General features: G+C 37.2%; 1 protein-coding gene across 1 annotated transcript; it reads right to left on the bottom strand.

Annotated features, from left to right (window-relative positions):
- Positions 1–5,586: 5,586 nt before the first annotated feature.
- On the bottom strand, positions 5,587–7,993 carry LOC146612168 (uncharacterized). The gene is made up of 4 exons (XM_085342787.1): positions 7,761–7,993; positions 6,698–6,846; positions 5,832–5,996; positions 5,587–5,754 (listed from the first exon to the last, which is right to left on the bottom strand). Exons 2-4 carry the CDS (start codon positions 6,752–6,754, stop codon positions 5,587–5,589), a joined length of 390 nt encoding a protein of 129 aa, XP_085198913.1. The 5' UTR covers positions 6,755–6,846; positions 7,761–7,993.
- Between the last annotated feature and the right edge of the window lie 11,958 nt (positions 7,994–19,951).

The following is a 19,951-nucleotide window of genomic DNA, read 5'->3' as shown; positions in this document are numbered from 1 at the left end:
CATTTCAGGAATAACGACTGAATTGTCCGCAGTTTACAAATATTGAACATGGAGACAGAAGTGTAGAACAGCTTCTGTGGCTGTGGATACACAAATATCACAGTGATTACATTGTATATGTAAAGTGTGTAAGTTTGAATTTGTAGGTGTCTGAAGGAAAAGTGGATAAAGCCACAGTAATCTTCTACAAGGCCTTACAGAATATCCCCTGGTCCCCTGGTGAGGCACACACATACTGTGAAAGTGATATTTCCCAAAACTCAATTTATAGTTATAGTCCCTGCAGACTCATTAGGTGCGGTTATACGAGAGAAACTGAGCTAATTAATAACGAACAACAGCTCGTTTTACCAACCAACTGACTTTATACAGGGGTGCACAGATTTGTAAAAAAGAGGAAATGGCTTTGAAACCTTAACATTAGTGTTTTGAGGACTATGATTTTACTTTTAAGAAAACAGAAGTGGTCATGTTACATATACCAGTAACCGTTAAGGGTGCAACCATTGAATGTGTATATGTATAAATCTCAACAGTGTTAGAGAGGATCCCTAGTGAGTAGCACTTGGCGACTGTTGAGAGGAAGAAACCTGTGAAAGGACTAAGCTTAGGGACGGACAACTGAGAGAGGTGAAGAGAAAACAGGAGCATAACAAGAATCAGTAGCTGATAGCCACTCCTCCTTATCTTTTTTTTGGTTACAATTCAGTAAAAAGATAACCTGTATATAAAAGATGAACAGACTATAGATGAGACAGGGTTTAAACTTTTACTGAAATGCACTTCTTTGATGGTACATTAGAACAAATAATCACACAGTAGGCGACACTATTTGTTAGATGATTTCATTAAATGTCTCCCTTGAAAAATAGGTTTTTAATCTCATTGGAATCTTCCTGGTTAAATAAAAGAAATAAAAAATAAAGATGGTGCCACTTGATCAATATCCTGCCTTGCTCAGCACATATTTACCAAATTGACCAATTACACTTATCACCCTGCTGTAGTTACCGCTTCTGCAAACTAAATCAGTATGTATGTATACTGGTACATACAATTCAGCTGTTTCCCGATCAGCTGAGGGGTTTGTAGACCTGTTGACAGAGAAAGAAGTGAGTGTGCGACTGCCTTTAGAAGAACTGGACATACTGCTAGAAGACTGAGCACACACCATCTTAAATCAAGTGTGTGTGTGTTCGTATTGGCAAACTTGATGGAAAGAAAAGGACAAGCACAAAGGCATACTCGACAAACTCAACACATGTACAGCTGCGGTACTGAACTGCTGCAGTAATTTGAGCAAAGGACTGCATTTTGTTTGGTTTTCTGTATACAGTGACAAAAATGTTTTAATTTCCACAGCAAACCACTGGAGCTGTGTTTTATTACTTGATGTTGTCAATAAATACAAATAAAGATTGATTTATGTGACATTACTTTTTTTATAGATAAAATTGGCAGTGGTTATTCTGGAAGTTGTTACAGTCCTAACTTATTAAGAAAAACTGTGGAAGTGATGAAGGAAAAAGCTGCCACTCAGCATATTGCCACGTTACAAAAATGTGAAATTTGTGTCACCTCGTAAAGAATTTTTAACATAGTTTTTTAAATATATATAATATTTAAAGTAAGGGTTATAGTCTATTGTGTTTGTTAACACAGCAAAACATCTGCTGCACTCCGGAGTAAATAAGGAAAAGACTTGCAGGATAAAAAAAAAAAAAAACAAAAAAAAAAACGACCTCTGCTGTGTTTCATACATACGGGGCCCCGCAGGGGACATGGGAGAAAAAAAATTAAGACGGACTTTTGCGAGATCTCGCAAAACAAACTCGGGATCTCGCAAAAGTCCGTCTTAATTTTTTTTTTCTCCCATGTCCCCTGCGGAGCTCCGTAGTTTCAGAGTAACTCGCATACCGTATTAAGGAAAAAAAAAATTCAACAAAATCCAAAGTGCGGCTGGCTTGAGAGCTCACTGCACCATAGTTTCTCATTCTCAGAAAATGGACTTCATTGTCAGTTGCAGATTTATTTGCGCGATGATCTGCCGAGATTGCGCACCCTTTATGACGTGTCTGGAACTCGGGTGCTTTTGCGCATGCGTGAATATTCGTGCATTCGAACAAGTGCCGTCACAGAAGAAGTCTGATCTGCCTTTGATAAGAAAAAAGTATATTTCACTTCCTCTTTCCCCTAAAGCAAAAGAGGTTCACTTTAAAATCATTAATGAGGTTTATCCAACCAATGAATTCTTAAGACGGAAATTTAATTTAGATGTGAACGCCTGCACATTTTGTGAAAATGATATTGAAAGTCTGGATCACTTGTTTTTCAACTGTGAATCAGTGCACTCCTTCTGGACTGACATGTGGAGCTGGCTACAGTCCAGGAGAATTCAGTTACCACATTTGACGGTGACAGTAATAAAATTTGGAATACTTGCTGAGAATGCAGATTTTGACCTGTTGATTAGGACGATTTTGTTAATGGGAAAATTTTTTATTCACAAATGCAGATACTTTAAAGCTAAACCATGTATAAACAGATGGCTGAATGACTTTAGACTCTGGGCTAAATCGCTGAAACTTGTGAATAACAAGAAAGCCCATAAACTTCTTGTTTTATTTAAAGAGTTTAACCTATGTTAAAAAAAACAAAAAACTCCCTATTTTATAATCACGACTGCCCTTTTTTTGCACGTTAGTTTTTGCCTTTGGTTCGAATCCTTCAATGACTGTTCTTTATTTTTGTGCTAACTCTTTTAACTTTGTGCTTATTGTTGTTGCTGTTGTTGTTTTTTTTTGTTCGTTTTGTTTGTTTGTTTTGCTATAATGCTCAACCGAGGATGTAACATAATCGGATTAATGATGGTGCCTTGTATGTTAAACTGTTGTTTGTAAATAAAGTTTAATTTAAAAAAAAAAAAAAAGTCTGATCTGCCTTTGATCCGGGACAGTCCTCAAATAGGACCCAAGCTAAGTCAAAAGGTTACAGCTTCCAGAGTTCGCCTGGCAGTTTATACACGTGAAACGTTCCCCAGTCTTTCAAATCAGAAAGTTTAGCATTTCAGGAAGATTTTAACAGAGGGAATCCCTGTGGAACAACAATGTCTCAAACACCGGATTCTAATTTTCATATTCCTCTGGTCCTATCACCAGATGAGCTGTTACTGTCACGGTCCGGGGCAGCGGCCGTGTGGAGAGTGGAAGGAGGACTCAAAACGCAGCACTTATTCAGGTGTGAGGGTGATTTATTGATAATATCAAATATAAAGTGATGGTAAAACAGAACTAAGGATGAACTAACTGGGAGAAACTACACAAAGAAATAGCAAACCTGAGCATGAAGGGAGAACAGCAGGGAGAGCACGCAGGGGATTACACCAGGTATGAACACAGACGACGCGACGAGGAGCAGAGGAAATCACACACAGGTGGGGGAAACAGCTGGACCTGATTAACCTGACGAGACAGGGGAACACTAACACCAGGGACCAACAGAGGGAGCACAAACCCAGAACCCAGTATCTAAAATCCCCAAACACAAACCATCCCAAAACAGCCCATGAATAATAAAGAGAATAATAACAATAAGGGACACAAACACAAAGTCACTCAGTCATGGCCGCAGGACCATGACAGTTACCGACTATCAATAATGCCTTCAACAAGCTCTCTGACGAACAGTGGATCTTAATAGAAAATGGACTTTTGGATTCTGATGTTCAAGCAGTTTTGGCCGACATGATTTCTGAAATCATACAGATCGCCACAGCCAAAATCTTGATACTTGCGCTTCCCGCCATTCAGCGTGGTGCAGCTACGGATTTAGAAAAAAATCCATTTCTTGGTGACTCCATCTCAGTCACTTTTGCTAAAGCGCTCAGCATCCCTGAGCAGTACTGTGTGAGTGTTACACAGCTGACAATGATGATTGAGAGGGAGATTTCAGATAAGGTAAAGTCGATTGCCACCGTGGTCAGGCAGAGCAATTTACCGCTAAACCCTGCTGTTTACATCAGCGGAAAAATTCCGAATATTGGAAGACTCCGTGTCATGGTTTCTCTTGCTCTCTCATGCTTGAAATTATGCGCAATAAAACGGCGAAGCTCACGCATTATATCGGTAAGCGATTCAAGTCAATCTGAATCCAGCACAGACAGCAGTGAGTCCGGCATCTCACGCGAATTCGCCATCAGGGAGGTTAGTGATATTCTGACCAGATATAGTCAAGAATCATATTCTGCAGATGATGAATTATCAGATGACGACGAAGATATAGAAACTGAGTCACCTGCTAAAATAGAGCAACTTTCAGAAAAGAAAGAAAGTTCAGAAAGTGGGGAATGTGCAGAAGCTGAAAGGCAGGCACGTTTGGAACCTGATGCCACAGTAGAAAAATTTGCAGCTGACATTGTCAATATTATATTTGACAATCTCCTTTCTTCTGACACTGATTCTTCTTCCCACAGTGAGAAATGTATCTCACCCAAATCTGGATTTATGGGAGCCATCTTCGATAAAGTGAGAGTTTTTCAACTCACGTGCTCCTTGCGCACCAGAAAAATCCCGCAAACACCATTTTTTGAAGTTCGCACAAAAACATTATGAAAAGATGAAAGAGGGGCTGAAAAACACAGTGGAGGAGAGCAAAAGACATTTGATTAGTCTGTTAAACCTAAGCCACTCCCCTGAAACTGAGGGAATGGGTTCCCCTTCAAGAAGCTCATTTACTCTGGAAACCACACTCAGAAAAATAAAGGTGCCAACTGGAACCAAAAGTGGTTCTTTAGACTGATGCCATAGAAGAACCTTTTTTGGTGCCACAAAGAACCTTTCAAACAATGGTTCTTTGAAGAACCATTTCTTTCAGTGGTTCATTGAAGAACCTTTAAAGGTGCCCCAAAGAACCATCAAGAAATGGTTCTTTGGGGCACCTTTAATGGTTTTTCAAAGAACCTTTTTAAAAATGGTTCTTTAAAGAACCATTTTTAAAAAGGTCCTTCAAATGGTTCTTTAAAAGAACCATTTTAAAGAACCTTTTTTGAGTGGTTCTTTAAAAAACCATTTTAAATCTTTCAAAATAAAATGCATCATAAATTGAATTTGAGTAGGGTAAAATAAATACGAGCACAGCATAGACATATATTAATGGTTTATTGTCATTTTGTAGTTACCAAAAGACAAAAAGGCATTTTAGCCCTCAGCACAACATCAATACTAATACATGTCACATATTAGTGTTTTAAACAGTAATAATTAAATATATTTGCTATACTATAAATAAATATATATAAATACTATAGCTACAGATAACACAACAAATAATACATGTATTGTTTAATTAATAAAACATCAGAAAGTGATAAAACACATTAGAAATAGCAATAGCTTCATAACAGACCAATAAATCAACACATTTTCATCAGCAGATGTTTGCATGTTCAGTAAAAACATTTCAACAACAAGTTTATGATTAAAATGATCAATGAACTTTAGCATTACACCATGTAATGTACGTTTCATGTTGTACTCATGGTCCTTTGTTAGTCCAGTTTAGGATAATGTCTCTGACGTATGTTTCATATCAAACATATGTCATATCAAAACAAGCCCACACCTGCAGTTGTTTCAGTTTTTCACTGGTGTTTCCTGTCAGCTGGTCAACCTCACTCAGGCAGACATCCATATCAGCCAACCAAACGACAAGCTCCTCCCTTTGTGCTTCAAATCCCTCCCACTCTGAGACAAGGAGCTGAAAGAGAGAGAAAAGAGTCAATTATAAAGAAGAGAGAAAAGTGAAACCCTCCTCAGAAGGTCTGACTCGCATACCTGCAGTTGACCTGTGATGGACTCCAGTTTGGCGTTCACGTCATCCCTCGCCGATGCCAGCAGCCGAGTCTGCAGGGTGCCCTGGAAGAGCTGAGTTAATGTTCGACTCCTCCTGGTCAGGCTCTCCAGCTGGATGAGCCGAGGTCTCCCCTCTCGCCGCTGCCTCTGAACACAGAAACACAAATTGCATCTGAAGCAGGAGGTGCAGATTTTTTGCTATTCTTTTCTAAATCCAGGCTAGATCACGTGGAGGTATTTGGAAAACTTTTTTGGCCAGTGGACGACTGTTGTCTTGCAGAAAGTCAAATCAAACATATGCGATACACAATCAATTCACAAGAACACATTATAAAAAATAAGTTCAGTTCTTGCCTGATTTCAAATGAATTCTGCATCAAAACAGGGTGACAGAAGTAAAACGAGTGCACAAAGCCTCACTTTGTACAAGCCTGCTATTACAGTTCTCCTCTATGCAGACGACTTTCCTGTTTTCAAGGCACAACTTGGATCTGCTGTACGAATCTTATGGATACACACTAAATGAAACAATAGTGTGCATGACTCCAGATTCTGATCCCTCATCCTAATATGGTCCCAACATAGCAACAGCAATAAAGCAGATGCTGAGGCTAAAAAAAATACAAAGTCCATAAACCAATGGCTGACGTGGGTTTTATCATAAGGGTGATAAATATACAGATTTCAGTCTGTCTTAGAGATTTGATGTTCATTTACCTGCAGATGCACTATACGTGCCTGCTCTATGGTTTTTCACAACATTTTGCACATCACTATTTAATACAGGAAGTACGTGAACTAAAACAAGTCATCTTTCTTTGTGAGAGGACCATATTAATGAAACAAACCTCAATGACATCATAGGGATCCCTACAGATGCTCCTGCTGCTTCTCTTCCTCCTCATCCTAAGCTTCCTTCTCCTTGTCCTCGCCTTCCATCCAATTGTAATTCAACCTAATTGTGTTTCTCCCCCTCCTCTTCCTCATTTTGTTGGAGCTGTGAACACAATTAATGTGAATCTGGATTAATTTGTGCAAACAAGAAAAATCTACAGCTTTTTGGTCAGAGGTGCTCTTGTGATTTAAGCCGGGTAGAGTGGATTTATGTGTTGATGCTACCTGCTTCAGCTCTGGCTGCTGAGTGATATTTACACCCTGGCTGGATTACAAACTTTAACCATGTGCTGAACTTTGGCCCAGCGTTGATACCTCTTGTTAGTATAACGACCTCTTCTTAGCTTGTATGTATAATGGTGGATAAATGAAATATACAAAAAAATTAACTATATTACAAAAGAACATCTATCTTGGAAACATCAAATGACCGGAGCATAACTTGTCAACTAGTCCGAAACTAAGTTATGCAGGAACAGTCAAAGACACACCTTCTCATGTCACATTTCTATTCATTTCTATATAATTCGATTAGACAATGAAGAGTTATCTAATCTAATTATTCATTCAAAACTCTTATGCATAGCTGCATTTTATACAGCTCATACAGAATTCAAAGTACAGGTTCATGTGAGTATTTAATGTACGGCTCAGATCTACAGAATTTCAGAGTTTCTAGAGCAGACACAGAGCTCACGTCACAACAGGCTTCAGGCGCCATTTTAGTGACTTTAACAATATATTAAATTTTAATTTCGGTCTAGCTGACATTAGGTTATGTGCGCAGCACGCAATTGAACCACATATTTTAGAAGCCAAAGGTTCTAATTAGCTGGGAGCAGCTTCACTTAATTATAACAGTGGTTTTGTTAGGAAAACAGTTGGATACTAAATTGCGCTGACGTCAACGGCTAACGTATCTAGCTAATCGCTACTGTTAGCACAACATTAACAGCAAGCTACAATGACGAGTAACAAAAACAAAACAGTAATAAGGTTTTAATGGAAATGTTTTACCTTTTCCAACAGTCCCAGAATCCACAGCTTCAAAGTCCAGCAGGTACTGAAGACTGTTATCCGTTTCGCTGTCACCGTCCGTGAGTTTTTTTCCCGAAAGGTCAAGGCCCGCCGCTCGCACACTCTGTCTGCGCATGCGCATCCCAACGACTGACCCCCTCCGTCCGCTCCCGGGAGGTTATAGTATGACGTGTTCTGACGTCACTCTCTCTCTCCCTGTCATTTATTTGGCTCGAAACACATATCAACAAATTGCTCAGTGATGAACAACTACTCAGATCATTTACCTAAGCAGTGCGCTTTGTCAAAACGAAGTGTGTTCATTACACTGACATTCTGTTCTGCAATTGTTATTTACTTGTATTTTATAATTTGACTTTACATACTGCTGGGTGGTTTGTAAAGTTTACAATAACTAGTATTATCATTATACTATATTTTCAAAAATATATAATAATCTCAAAAGTAATGCCTTGGAGTAGAAAATAGTAATGCTTTATTAAAATTTAAAACTAAAGTACAGTACTTGAATGTGTGTATTGTGTCTACTGTTTGCAAATATTTCTAACTTTTATTTGAATATTCAGTTTCCTACCATCTTCTCTTAAAGGGTAATTGCCAGGTATCCCGCCCTCCCCCTTTGCACACACATGCACACAAAGAAAACACACAGTATAATTCACAGCCTCATTATAGTGAATAAATATTTATGCTATTTACACCATCAAACTTAGATTGCTAAGGATGAAGAACCTTTTGTTCTTTAAAGAACCATTTGTAATAGCTGAAGAACCATCCACAAAATAAAAAGGTTCTTTGACGTATGATGGTTCTTTAAAGAACCATGAAGACATCTGAAGAACCATTTAAGAACCATAATTTTTCTGAGTGCATGGTAAAATGTTCTACTCCAGCTAACTTTAATGTCATCAGATCTGAAATTATTGACATATACAAGTTCACAAAAGAGGAAGAACATTATATTATCCAAAAAACCTTTGAGAACATTAGAATAAGCGAGGACATCAAAAATTTCTCAAGGGAATTAACAGAGAAAATGTACGACCATTTAATGACAAGTCGTATATACCAAATTCCCAATACTTTTATGGGTAGAAGTCTATCAGACTCTGTTATCTCCAGTACACCACTGACAGCAGCTGAATCAAGAGTTTCCTTTTCTCCCGAAGTCCTCTATGTAATCATAGAAGACGCAGTTGCAAAGTTTTTGCAAAAGATTCTGCACTGTAAACCCGAATGTTCAAAGTAATTAAACAGATTAAGTAGTGTATACTCAAAGTTTTTAAAAAGTTCTGTTAACTTAAATATGTCAAGTTCGTATAACATGTTCTTCTTTTTGAGTAAATGAAACTAATAATATTTGATTGAATTGAACTATTTCTATATTAAGTAAGCATCACTTAAAATCATAACTTAAGCACAACGTAACACAGTTAAGTTAGGACATATAAGAATGGTAAAGTCCTGTTATTTTTGTTGTTTCAAGTAGGATTTAATAATAAACTTAATTTATGTAGCACATGCTAAAATACAATAAAATCTCAAAGTGTTTCACCAAATAAGTAAAATCAAATTGTCTTAAATGCATTAGTGGAAGACAAAATGTATTTATTTTAATATTCATTGTTTTATCAATGTGTCCTACATATATATTTTTAATTTTTTCCGTAAGTGTTGAGCAGCTGCAGGAATCAATTTTTATTCCGAGTTAATCTCTGATTCACCCTCCGAAGCGGAAGGCGGCGCTAATGAGCATTAATACGAAACACAGAAGAAGTAAAGGTATATGGGCGGGAACAGCACCAAAGAGGCAACACGGACGACTGGAGAAAGTTGGACCTAACAGCAGCAACTAGCATCACTGGACTTACAGTAAGTTTTCAATGTTGATATTAGTTTATTGTTAAAATACGAATATTTAGTTGTATTTTGGGTGCGTGTCGAAAAGAATAGCAGAAATGTCGGTCCGTGTTTTTTATGTGCTTTGCTGCTCTCCCCGAAGGAAACTTTGCGCTTGCAGAGCTAGCATTAAGTTGTTGTAATGAGGGTCGCAGGCTGTTTAAAAAGTTAGATACTACTTGTTCTAGAGGTGGCGCCTGGTCGCCTAGTATAAAACAAAGTATTTTAATCTCTCTAAATTTTTAAACCCCCTCTCATGACTCAGAATAGTTGGGTCCAAACAAGCCCGTTGTCCCTGCAGTTACACAACGGAGATGCCTGTCTGCAGTGAGAGTGCTTTCAAGCAGTTTTCTTGTTAGAAACGCTATATTTTAAACTATATGTTCAGGGTTAGGGTTGTGAAGGAGCTCTTGGACCTCTGGCCTGCTCTAAAAATGGAGTCTGAGGTAATATGGATCAGCTCTCTTTAAAATGAAAATTGTAATTCTTACTCATGTGGCAGCTTTTTGCTGCTTTATAAAGATGTGCGAGATTCTTCAAATTGAACTGTATTGTTCTTCTGCTGTAGTTGTATGCAGAGTTTCAGCGGATTACAAATCAGAACCTGCCCAATACATTCTACGCTGAACTTGACCGCCATCTTCCTCGACTGATGACCTTATTCAGCCAGGGCATCAAAAACTGGGAAGACAGCAGATGCCCTGGCTGAAATTCTAAGAATTCACAATGAACAGGTAATAATAGATTGTTACACATTTCATAGGTTGAACCAGTGGAACATTGGACAGGTTCAATGATTTAAATGAGCTTTTTGAATTTTGCTATTACTCCACTTTGTGTTTGCTATTTGTCTGACTGTATTAAAGATGTGAACAGGTTATTTGTGGACATATGTTCTGATTTGACTGTTGTTTTTGTTGTTGTTCAGTAAACTCACCAGTATATACAATTCTGTTTTTATCTGGAAATAGGAAATCCATGATATCCACACCAAGCGCACTACCGTTCTCCACGCCCTTCCTGTCTATCTGCGTGAGGATGTCTCTGGATTTTTCAGAACCTGCACTGTGAGTGTCCTTAAGTATCTAACAGATACTACTGTGTATATAAACAGTGCATCAAAGTACAAACATGTATTTTGATGCACTGTTTGGACTTATCTTTGTTTAGTCTACCCATAAGGTTTCCATGTATGGTCTTTTCTGTCTCCTCACTACGAATGAACTGAATTGGTGTTTTGTTGAAAGTGATAAGATGTTTAGTAAAACATTTTCCTGTGTATTTCCTTTAGCTTAGTTTCAGTCTATCTCACACCACTTGATTCTCTGGTGAATTAGCTGATTTATGTGTGCAGAACATGGATCTTCTGTTTTTCACCTCTTACAGTGAGACTCAGGTCTCCCTTGTAAAAGAGGTATTGGATCTCAGTGGGAGTTGGTAAAATGAGAAATTATATGTCGTCTGTTGTATTTCTTGGGTTAGATTGTGATTAGTATCTCTTTTTCATTAATTCAGGACGAATCTGATGAGTTGGAGCTTGATGGTGTTGAAGTGGCCCTCTTCACTGTCATCAGTGACCATGACACAACAAGTCCAGTTCACTACCAACCTGTGAAAATCTCTGTCGTCATTGTAAGTGATGCCGTGTTCAGTCTCCCCAGATTTGGTGAAGCCTTCCTGGTAATGTTTGGACTGATCTATGCACTTCACCTCAGCTACCCCAAAGGCCTGACCAACACTTTAGAATTTACTCAAAAGATTTTATTTGGTCTAGAAAGTGGTAAACTGTCACCCAGGTTACAGACCCTCAAGAATGACTTGGTTATGTAGGAACTCATCTGAAAGAAGGATGCAGGGTGAAGCATTATAAAAGGCTAGTTCAAAGTTCTCTCCTTTCATCTAAATAATGCCTCAAAACATTATTGCATTACTCTACAGGTGTTCAGCCAATAGGTCCAAACTATACAATGTGCCTTTGTTCTCATTAACATAATGCAAAGCAACACTAATGTTTTGTATGTTTTAATGTTTTTCGTAATACTATTTCCAAAACATTGTGGGCTGCGCAAGATGACCTAAATTTCACTGTTTGATACTAGTTAATGTAAAACAAATAGCATTGTAATTCACTCAAATTGCTGCCTTGTTGTCTTATTCAGATATTAGCCAGAGAGCCAAAAGCACATTTTGATATTATTAATTATTATTTGGCATTATTTTTCATTACTCTGACAGTTTTCCTGACTAAACAATTTTTGGTCTACTTATTTTAATTTATAAATGTTTTTGTTAATTATTTTTAATTAATTTAATTTTTTTTTTTTTTAATGTATTTAATTTCAACATAGTGCTAAAAGGGAGCAGGCAAGATACTGTTCAATGGCAGATGTTTATGACTTTTGCATATTAAGTTACCGATACTCAGTATAATTGAGGCAATCAATTGCCTCAAAAATTTTAAGTTTTGGGTCACATGTTTTTAAGTATCAAGTAGTCAACATATTTGACTAACGTGTACTTAAAATAATGACAACACAAACTAATAAACATTTGAGTTTTGTTAACATAAAAATGTTGTGGTTGTGTACTTATTTTTTATAAGTTCTGTGAACTTATTTCTTTGAATTTGTAAACTTGAAACTTTAAGTCATATTAACTGCAAATATTTGAGTTGACCGTTCTCAAAAGATACAAGTACCATGTAATCCAAACTTTTATGTTCTGGAAAAATTTGACTTTTGAGTTGATCAACTCAAAAAAATTGAGGCAATCGATTGCCTCAATTTTTTTGAGTTCTGGTAACTTATTCGGGTTTACAGTGTGCTCTTGGTTGATGATGAAGCAATTGATGTAATTATTCAGAGCGAAAAAGTGTCCGATGCTATTAAAGATATCCAAAACTTCCTTGCAACAGCACAGACACGGGCAAAAGATACAGAGTCAGACTCTTCTCAAAAAAGTGGCAGAGAATCTAGAACACCCTGTCATTCTAGACCAGCATCTCCAGAAAGACACACTCAAAAAAATGAATGAGGTGGATTGTTCAGTGTATATTAATTATTTATTTTCATTTTACTTAAAATATATGTTTTTGTTAAGTTAACATATGTTTTTCTAATCAAGTCTACGTAATTGTGTCTATTATTCAACGTACATAATACTAATGTGTTACTTGATCGCATAACATTTAAGTTAAGTCAATGAGGATCGATATACCTTGTATATCCACAAGGTGGCAGTAATGCAAAAACAGTTGTAATGAAACCGTGCAGAACAAGAAGGTTTCACGGCTTGTGCCTGCTCATGCGCAAGACTTCAAATTTAACTGAAAAAGGCTGTTTTGGCGCCAAGCTGCTGTTTCTTTGAGAGGTAAGACCACTTTTTTCTTTGACTATGTTGTGTAGTATCTATATGTCCAGCATGGTTATATTTTGCGTTTGTCTTACAAGACATGTTATATCGTTTGCGTGTGCTTGTTTTACATTAGTTTTACTGGGTCCTGGACATGCTTATTTTGTGGACTGTGTAAGAAACATTTTTATTGTTTTTTGTTTTATTAAGGGATTAGCTACAGGGGTTCATGGGGTTATTCTTTCAAGGGGTTATTTTTCCATTTGCTTTCTTGGGATTCCTTTTCTGTAATCCGAGAGTCGGAAATATCGAATAGGATAGCAAGGATAGCATAAAGTGACATTTAAAATCCAAAAAGTCAAGGGCGAAAGCCACTGTGACACCATTGTCCTGCTCTATCAGTAATCTGTATTATGTAAAAATGGTCTGTAAATACAGCATGTTTCCTAGCGGAGTTATACATATCAATGTAGTTATAAATTACAGTTTGTGAAAGTACACACTTAATTTTTTAAATAAAATTATTCAAGACATATGAGTGGACAGACAATGGAGGACGACAGACCTGGTGATAATTGCTTCTATAGAAAGTTAGCACATGGCAGTGTCAATCTCTTGCTTTTCTTCTGAGTAGTATTTTATTTAGTTGTAATTCAAACAATAATTTGCTTCTTGAAATTAAGTAATGAATTTCTTGTTTTACTTTATAAATCTCAGATCCTGCCTTTACCTGCTCCCTCCTATACTGATGTGGTGTATGTGGTACTGCTGAGCTTGTATGTGGTATGTGAACTGTTATACTTTTAAAAACAAAACTGTTTTATAAGTTAAGTTTTCTTTTGTGACCCATCCCATGCCCCTGTTATTTCGTCTCCACATCTGAACCATGGTAAAGGTTGCAGTTCAAGGGCCTGAGGCATGAAATTCTTTTCAGATCAGCTGTGATCAATATTTTTTGGAACTTGATAAATAACAATAAAAGCTGTAATGGCTCCATTAGCATTTTGTGTAAATGTTTGTGTTAAAATTATAGCTTTAATGAGGTCTTTCTACATTAGTTTTAGTTTGTATATGTGTACATATAGTATGTATATTTACAGTACAGTATGTTGTGTTTGTTGACATATTTTCAGGTGGAAGCAGAATATGTGAGGATTACTACTGCTGCACATGTTCCAAGGCTTTTTACACAACTTGACCAATACACTGACCAGCTCATAAAAGTCTTCAAGAAAAAAGGAGGCGTTGCAGGGAAGAAAATTAGACAAACTTTGGCCCCAGCCACACAGGTGCGTTATTCTGTTGGTAGCAAAATATTATGGCTAATAAGATCATTTTCAAATTTAAACAGCTAGTGTATGGTAGCTGCACAGTGCACTTACATTTATATTAAGCAAGACAAAGTTTGGTACTCAAAACGTTGGAAAATTTAAATTACCTAAACATATGTAAAATCTGATCCCTTGATTTAGGTTAAACCAGAAGTGAATGTTTTTAATGTTATGTTTTGAATGCAAAAAAGATGATGTATTAGTTTGTCTTTACCTCCATTATGGACATATATAATGTGGTGGAAACCCTGCCCAACAGGTTAACTATTCATGTCCATGTGATGATTAGTTGGTCTTGTGTACATGTCTATCTGTGCAGTGGCTATGTCATTCATTTTGCGTATAATGTGAGTTTCTGTCATCCTAAAGTATTTCTGTTTTCTCTTCCTGTATCTCTGCCACTCTCTACAGAAGGAAACCATTGAAAAGGGGAGGGAGTGTGTCCTCAGGGCACTACCTTTTTACCTGAATGAAGACCCAAGCATCCTCTTCAAAGAATAATTGGTTGGTAATTTTAGTTTTGGTTTAATACAGATAAAAAACTAATTTTGAATAACTAATGTTGTTGCATGTTGTAATGTTGTTGTTGTTGTAATTTGCATGGAACCTGTTTAAATGTTTTGGGAAATCTTCTTGTATACCCAAACTATTTATATTTATCGTTGAATCTGTAGTCTGAAATAGTGGTGCACTGGGGTGCATGTTCCTAATATTGTGTTTACGTCATTAAAGGGTAGCTTTGGCCCTTTTTCTTTCTTTTTTTTAAAACTGGATGCCATTTTTCTATGTTTTTGTGTCTAAGCTACAGCTGTTCAGAGGGAGCTGGAACAAATTACCCTTGCTATCTTTACCATCGAAAGAGCTGATGCCAGCACTCCTCCAGCCGATGTGGGTATAACCATCTAGTGTGTCCTGCATGACCTGGAAGACCTGGCCTCTGCATGTGCACTCTTAATGGGTGGGATATATGCACTGAATCTCAGTTAACCTCAAGACTGAAAGCCAAGAGACAATCAAAAGTATTGAGATTTAAAGGATTTAATTGAGAGATGATACTGCACCAGAAATGTTGAAGGGTGGTGTGTATATTAGCGTTCAAGGCATATTGTTATGAGGTGGAAATATGTTCATATTCAGTTTGTGTTACATTGTGTGCATTGTAAAGGTAATTGCAATACATACTAAAAATAAGGGTAAGTTAGGAGGTTGATCTGATATCCCCGTGTTGGTGTTGTTCCCAGATCATCATACTAAATGTTGTTCCAGGATCAACATTGCAAGTGACCAATCAGAATGTTGTGACGTCATACTTTTGCGACTTCGGGAAAAACCAGCGTAAAACAAAAAACTGTACTTAAGCTGCGTGAAACCGCCTCTGTCCGCCGATCAACTGACCCTAACCCTAACCCTTTAATAAACAGTAAGCAGAATTGATATTGTCCTTGCAACATTGGAATTTCATAAATGCACAAATGGCTTGGAATAGAATAACGTCACAACAATGTGATTGGTCACTTGCAATGTTGAACCTGGAACAACATTTTCATGATGGTCTGGGAACAACACCAACACGAGGATATCAGATCATCCAAGTTGGGAATGCAGGATGAATGTATATTTTGTGGACTTTTAAAGACGAACAATTGTTTCCATGTTAAAATGTTTACATCTGAAGTTTTTTGCCCAAACACTGGTAAAATAAATGTTGACAGTGGCAAGTGTTAAATGGTTACTGCTGTGCTGTTGCAAAAAAACTGAACGCTGACAAGCTGTTTTATTGTTAGACCATAATCTTGGCATGTTTTGTTAAAGTTTTATTTGGGATGGTGATGTAATTTTCTTTGATTGCTAATATCAGTGGACTATTTATTATTATTATTATTGTTGTTGTTGTTGTTGTTGTTGTTGTTGTTGTTACATAATTTTTTTTTTTTTTAAATTGTGGCTGTTGAGGTGGACACTTCACTTTGCATTGTTAAAGGAAAGCACTTCATTGGCATTGTGTTACTGGACTGACCCTAAGCAATCATTGCAAATAGCAACTTTGCTATCCATTTTAGACACTAAAAGAAAAAAAACACTCACAGACCTTACTAGCATCACATGTGCATAACTCAAGTGTCATCTTATCAATGTGTTATGTGATCTTCAATGCGTTTTTTTTTTTTTTCTTCTATTTCTGGTAGATACAGACATTTAATTTAAAGTCTTGATGTTGCATCTGTCTACATACTGTTAATTACTAACCCTAATGAGCTGTTGTGTTTTATTTTGGACTGGGTTTACACAAATGCTCACTGAATGTGTTGGCAATAAAATAAATTTTAAAAAATAAGTTGGATGTACTTAATTCATTTGTGTGGAACCTGTTGACAAAATAGATTTATGTAAAACTAATTAATAAAGCACAAGGTGGCTGAAAATATAATATTTGAATTAATCTAACTTAAATTTAACATTTTACTGCCACAAATAAGAAATGTGTTGAAGTAACTAATCTAAACTATCTAACCTGAAAATATATCATCTATGTTCATACAACATAACTTGATTTAGTTAGTCTTAAATATGTCTTGTTAATCTTAAGTAGTTTTTTTTAAATTAGATGAACTAAAGATTTTTGCTTTAAACTAACATAATTCAATTTCGTGGAACCTGTTGACAAAATAATTTTAATTAAAGTCAACGTTTCATTTTTTTGAGTTTCTGAACAGCCAAAATGAGTGGAAGAGGAAAGGGAGGTTTTGTCGCCTGAGTTTATCCCTTCCCTTCTGCTTGTAGCCCTTGTGTTCTTGAACATGCCCCCTTATGTGCCTTTGCCCTATGCCTCTAAATTTGGCAACCTATGGGTAAGGTTGAAATATGGTGGAAGTAACGACCCACCCTCCCGCGATTATGTGGCGGAGGAACTCCTTTTCCAATCTTCTTGGGTAAACCCCCAGGACATCTATTCTTTCATTTCGTTACCCAATAGAAGAGAGTTTGAGCTGTGCTTCCTTCAAGAAGCCCCCTTACGACGGTTCTTGGAAATTCATCATACCAACTTAAATCACCCGAAGTGGAAGGAATGGTCTGTAGAATCTCCAGTCCAGCTAGAAGTCACAACAATTGTGGTGAAATTTTGGACAGGGAGAGTTCCAGACCAAGACATTGAGCTCTATCTACAAAGGTACTGTGAAGTCTTGCAACCTCCTGTGAAGCCGGTTGACAAATTCGGCTTATGGTACGGAGTAAGAAAATTCAAAGTACGAATGCGGAGAGATGGAGCAGGTCATATTGTTTCCATCCCTAACTCCATCTCTTTTGGCCCCTTTAATGGGCGTGTCATATATCCTGGACAGGCAAACAGATGTTTCGTCTGCCAAGCTTTAGACCACCAAGTAAGAGACTGTCCTACCTTTAAGTGCTGGAAATGCGGGGAGTTGGGTCATAAAGCTAAAGAATGCCAAAATGACAGCGAGTGTTCTCTATGCGGACTGAAGGGACACACCTTCTTTAAATGTCCCAAATCCTTTGCTAATATAACTAAAGCTTCCCAGCAGCCCTCCACGGGTGCTTTTCGCACGAACCTTCCAACCATCTCAGCGCTGTCAGTGGCTTCAAATCCAGCCCCGCTACAGGAAAGGCCCGCACATGGAAATGTGTCCTCGATAAATCCATTGGCTGTCTCAGATGCTGCCTCAGGACAAGAACCAGGCAGTCGTAACACAACAAATCTTCCGGGAGTAACGGAGCCGCAGACACACAATAACAACATAAAAGAGGATTTGACGCTTCCAAGACAACCCGAAGAAATGGCAGTTGGAGGTGGAGAGGAACCGGGAGACCAATCCTTCTCACAAACCTCTGATGTGGAATGTGAGAGCGACGACGAGCGAAGAGAAAGCGAGGAAGAAAATTCATCTGAAAGCTATCTAAGTGCAAGTGATAGTGAAGAATCACCCATTTCGACTCCTGTGGAGATTTCTCCTACAGAGGATCCTGCAGGACAAGATGATGTGGATCCACAAATAGGGTTTTTTCCTAACAAACAGCATCCTGCGATGGAGGAATTGGTCAATGAAACAACGACAGGAGGAAGGAAAAGAAGTGTCTCGATGGCGTCTTATGGCAGAGATAAAAGAAAAGACGATCGATCCAGCCCTCCGCAAGGTACTGTTGAATTTACAATGTTCCCTCCCTCTACTGAATAACCCTCCTACTACATAAATATGAGCATTCTTAAAATAATAACATGGAATGTTAGAGGGTTACAATCAGAAAGACTAAGGAAGAAGAAAGTGCTTTTTCTGCAAAAACTGGACTATGACATATTATGCCTACAAGAATTAAGATTGAAAACCAAGGAAGATGTTGAAGAACTGATTAAATTATGGGGTCCAAGCCACTCAGTAGTCTCAATAGGGGAAGATAGTGCAGACGGGGTGGGCTTTTTCTTCAAAAACACTCATGTGAACATCATAAAGAAAAGAGATATAATACCAGGACGGCTGTTACTTGTTGATTGCCATTATGGTGGTCAAAAATTTCGGTTAATTAATGTGTATACCGCACCAGAAAGAACAAAGAAAATGCAATTGCTAAAGAAAATGAGACATTTGTTGGAATGTGGGTTTAATACTGTTCTATGTGGGGATTTTAATATGGTTACGGAAGAGAATGATAGGATTGCTAGTACGATTTTCAAAGAGTCCAGGGAAGGCAAATTACTTATACAAATATGTAATGACGCATCTCTTAGGGATTTATATAGGATCTTAAACCCTCAGACAATTCATTTTACAAGGTTTGACTCATCCTCTAAAACTAGAATAGACAGGATTTATATATCTTCCGAGATTGTAGCTTTAAGATATAATGATTTCGTAACTGATTTCTCTGATCATAAGGTAGTCAGAGCTACGATTTTGTGTGGCACTGACCCCCCTTCCACTTATTGGAAATTAAATACGAGCTGTCTAAGTGACGGGGCACTAGTTTTGGAATTAAAGGCAGAAATTGTGAAAGTTTTGCAACTTAAAAAACTCACAACATCTGATATACAATTGTGGGAGATACTGAAAGAACGGATGCGAAATTTTTTTAAATTTAAATGTAGAGAAATAAATTATGCAAAAAATATAAAGTATAACGAACAAGTAAATCAATACATACTGTTGAAGAATAAAAAATTTAGAAAAGAGGATGAAGAGAACCAGACTGAAGAACTTAGAATTAGTATTGAAAAAGTAAATAATGAAATATTATTTAACATACAAAAATCAATGGGAGGTGATATAAATGGTAATAAAGATTATATGATTGGTGCTAACCAAAAGAAACGTAATAATGAGTTCATTTCTTCTATAAGAGATGAGGGAGGAAACTCCTTCGTAAAAGAAGTAGATAAAAGGCGAGTTATCAGAAGGCTATGTGCCCATATGTTCTCTCCGTTATCTACAAAAACAAGTGCAGTAAAATATTTGTTAAGTAAAATAGAACCTCTGGACTCCATCCAATATACCTCACTTTTAGGAAATATTACTAAAGAGGAGGTAGAATGTGCGATCAGTCAGTTAAACATAAACAAAACCCCTGGTTTAGATGGGC

The sequence above is a fragment of the Diplotaxodon limnothrissa genome, linkage group LG19 (assembly GCF_057381915.1).
Source record: "Diplotaxodon limnothrissa isolate DT_005_m linkage group LG19, D_limnothrissa_male_GT1.1, whole genome shotgun sequence".
Lineage (NCBI taxonomy): Eukaryota > Metazoa > Chordata > Actinopteri > Cichliformes > Cichlidae > Diplotaxodon > Diplotaxodon limnothrissa.
Note: the sequence above shows the minus strand (reverse complement) of the source record. Positions and strands in the feature narration are given on the sequence as shown.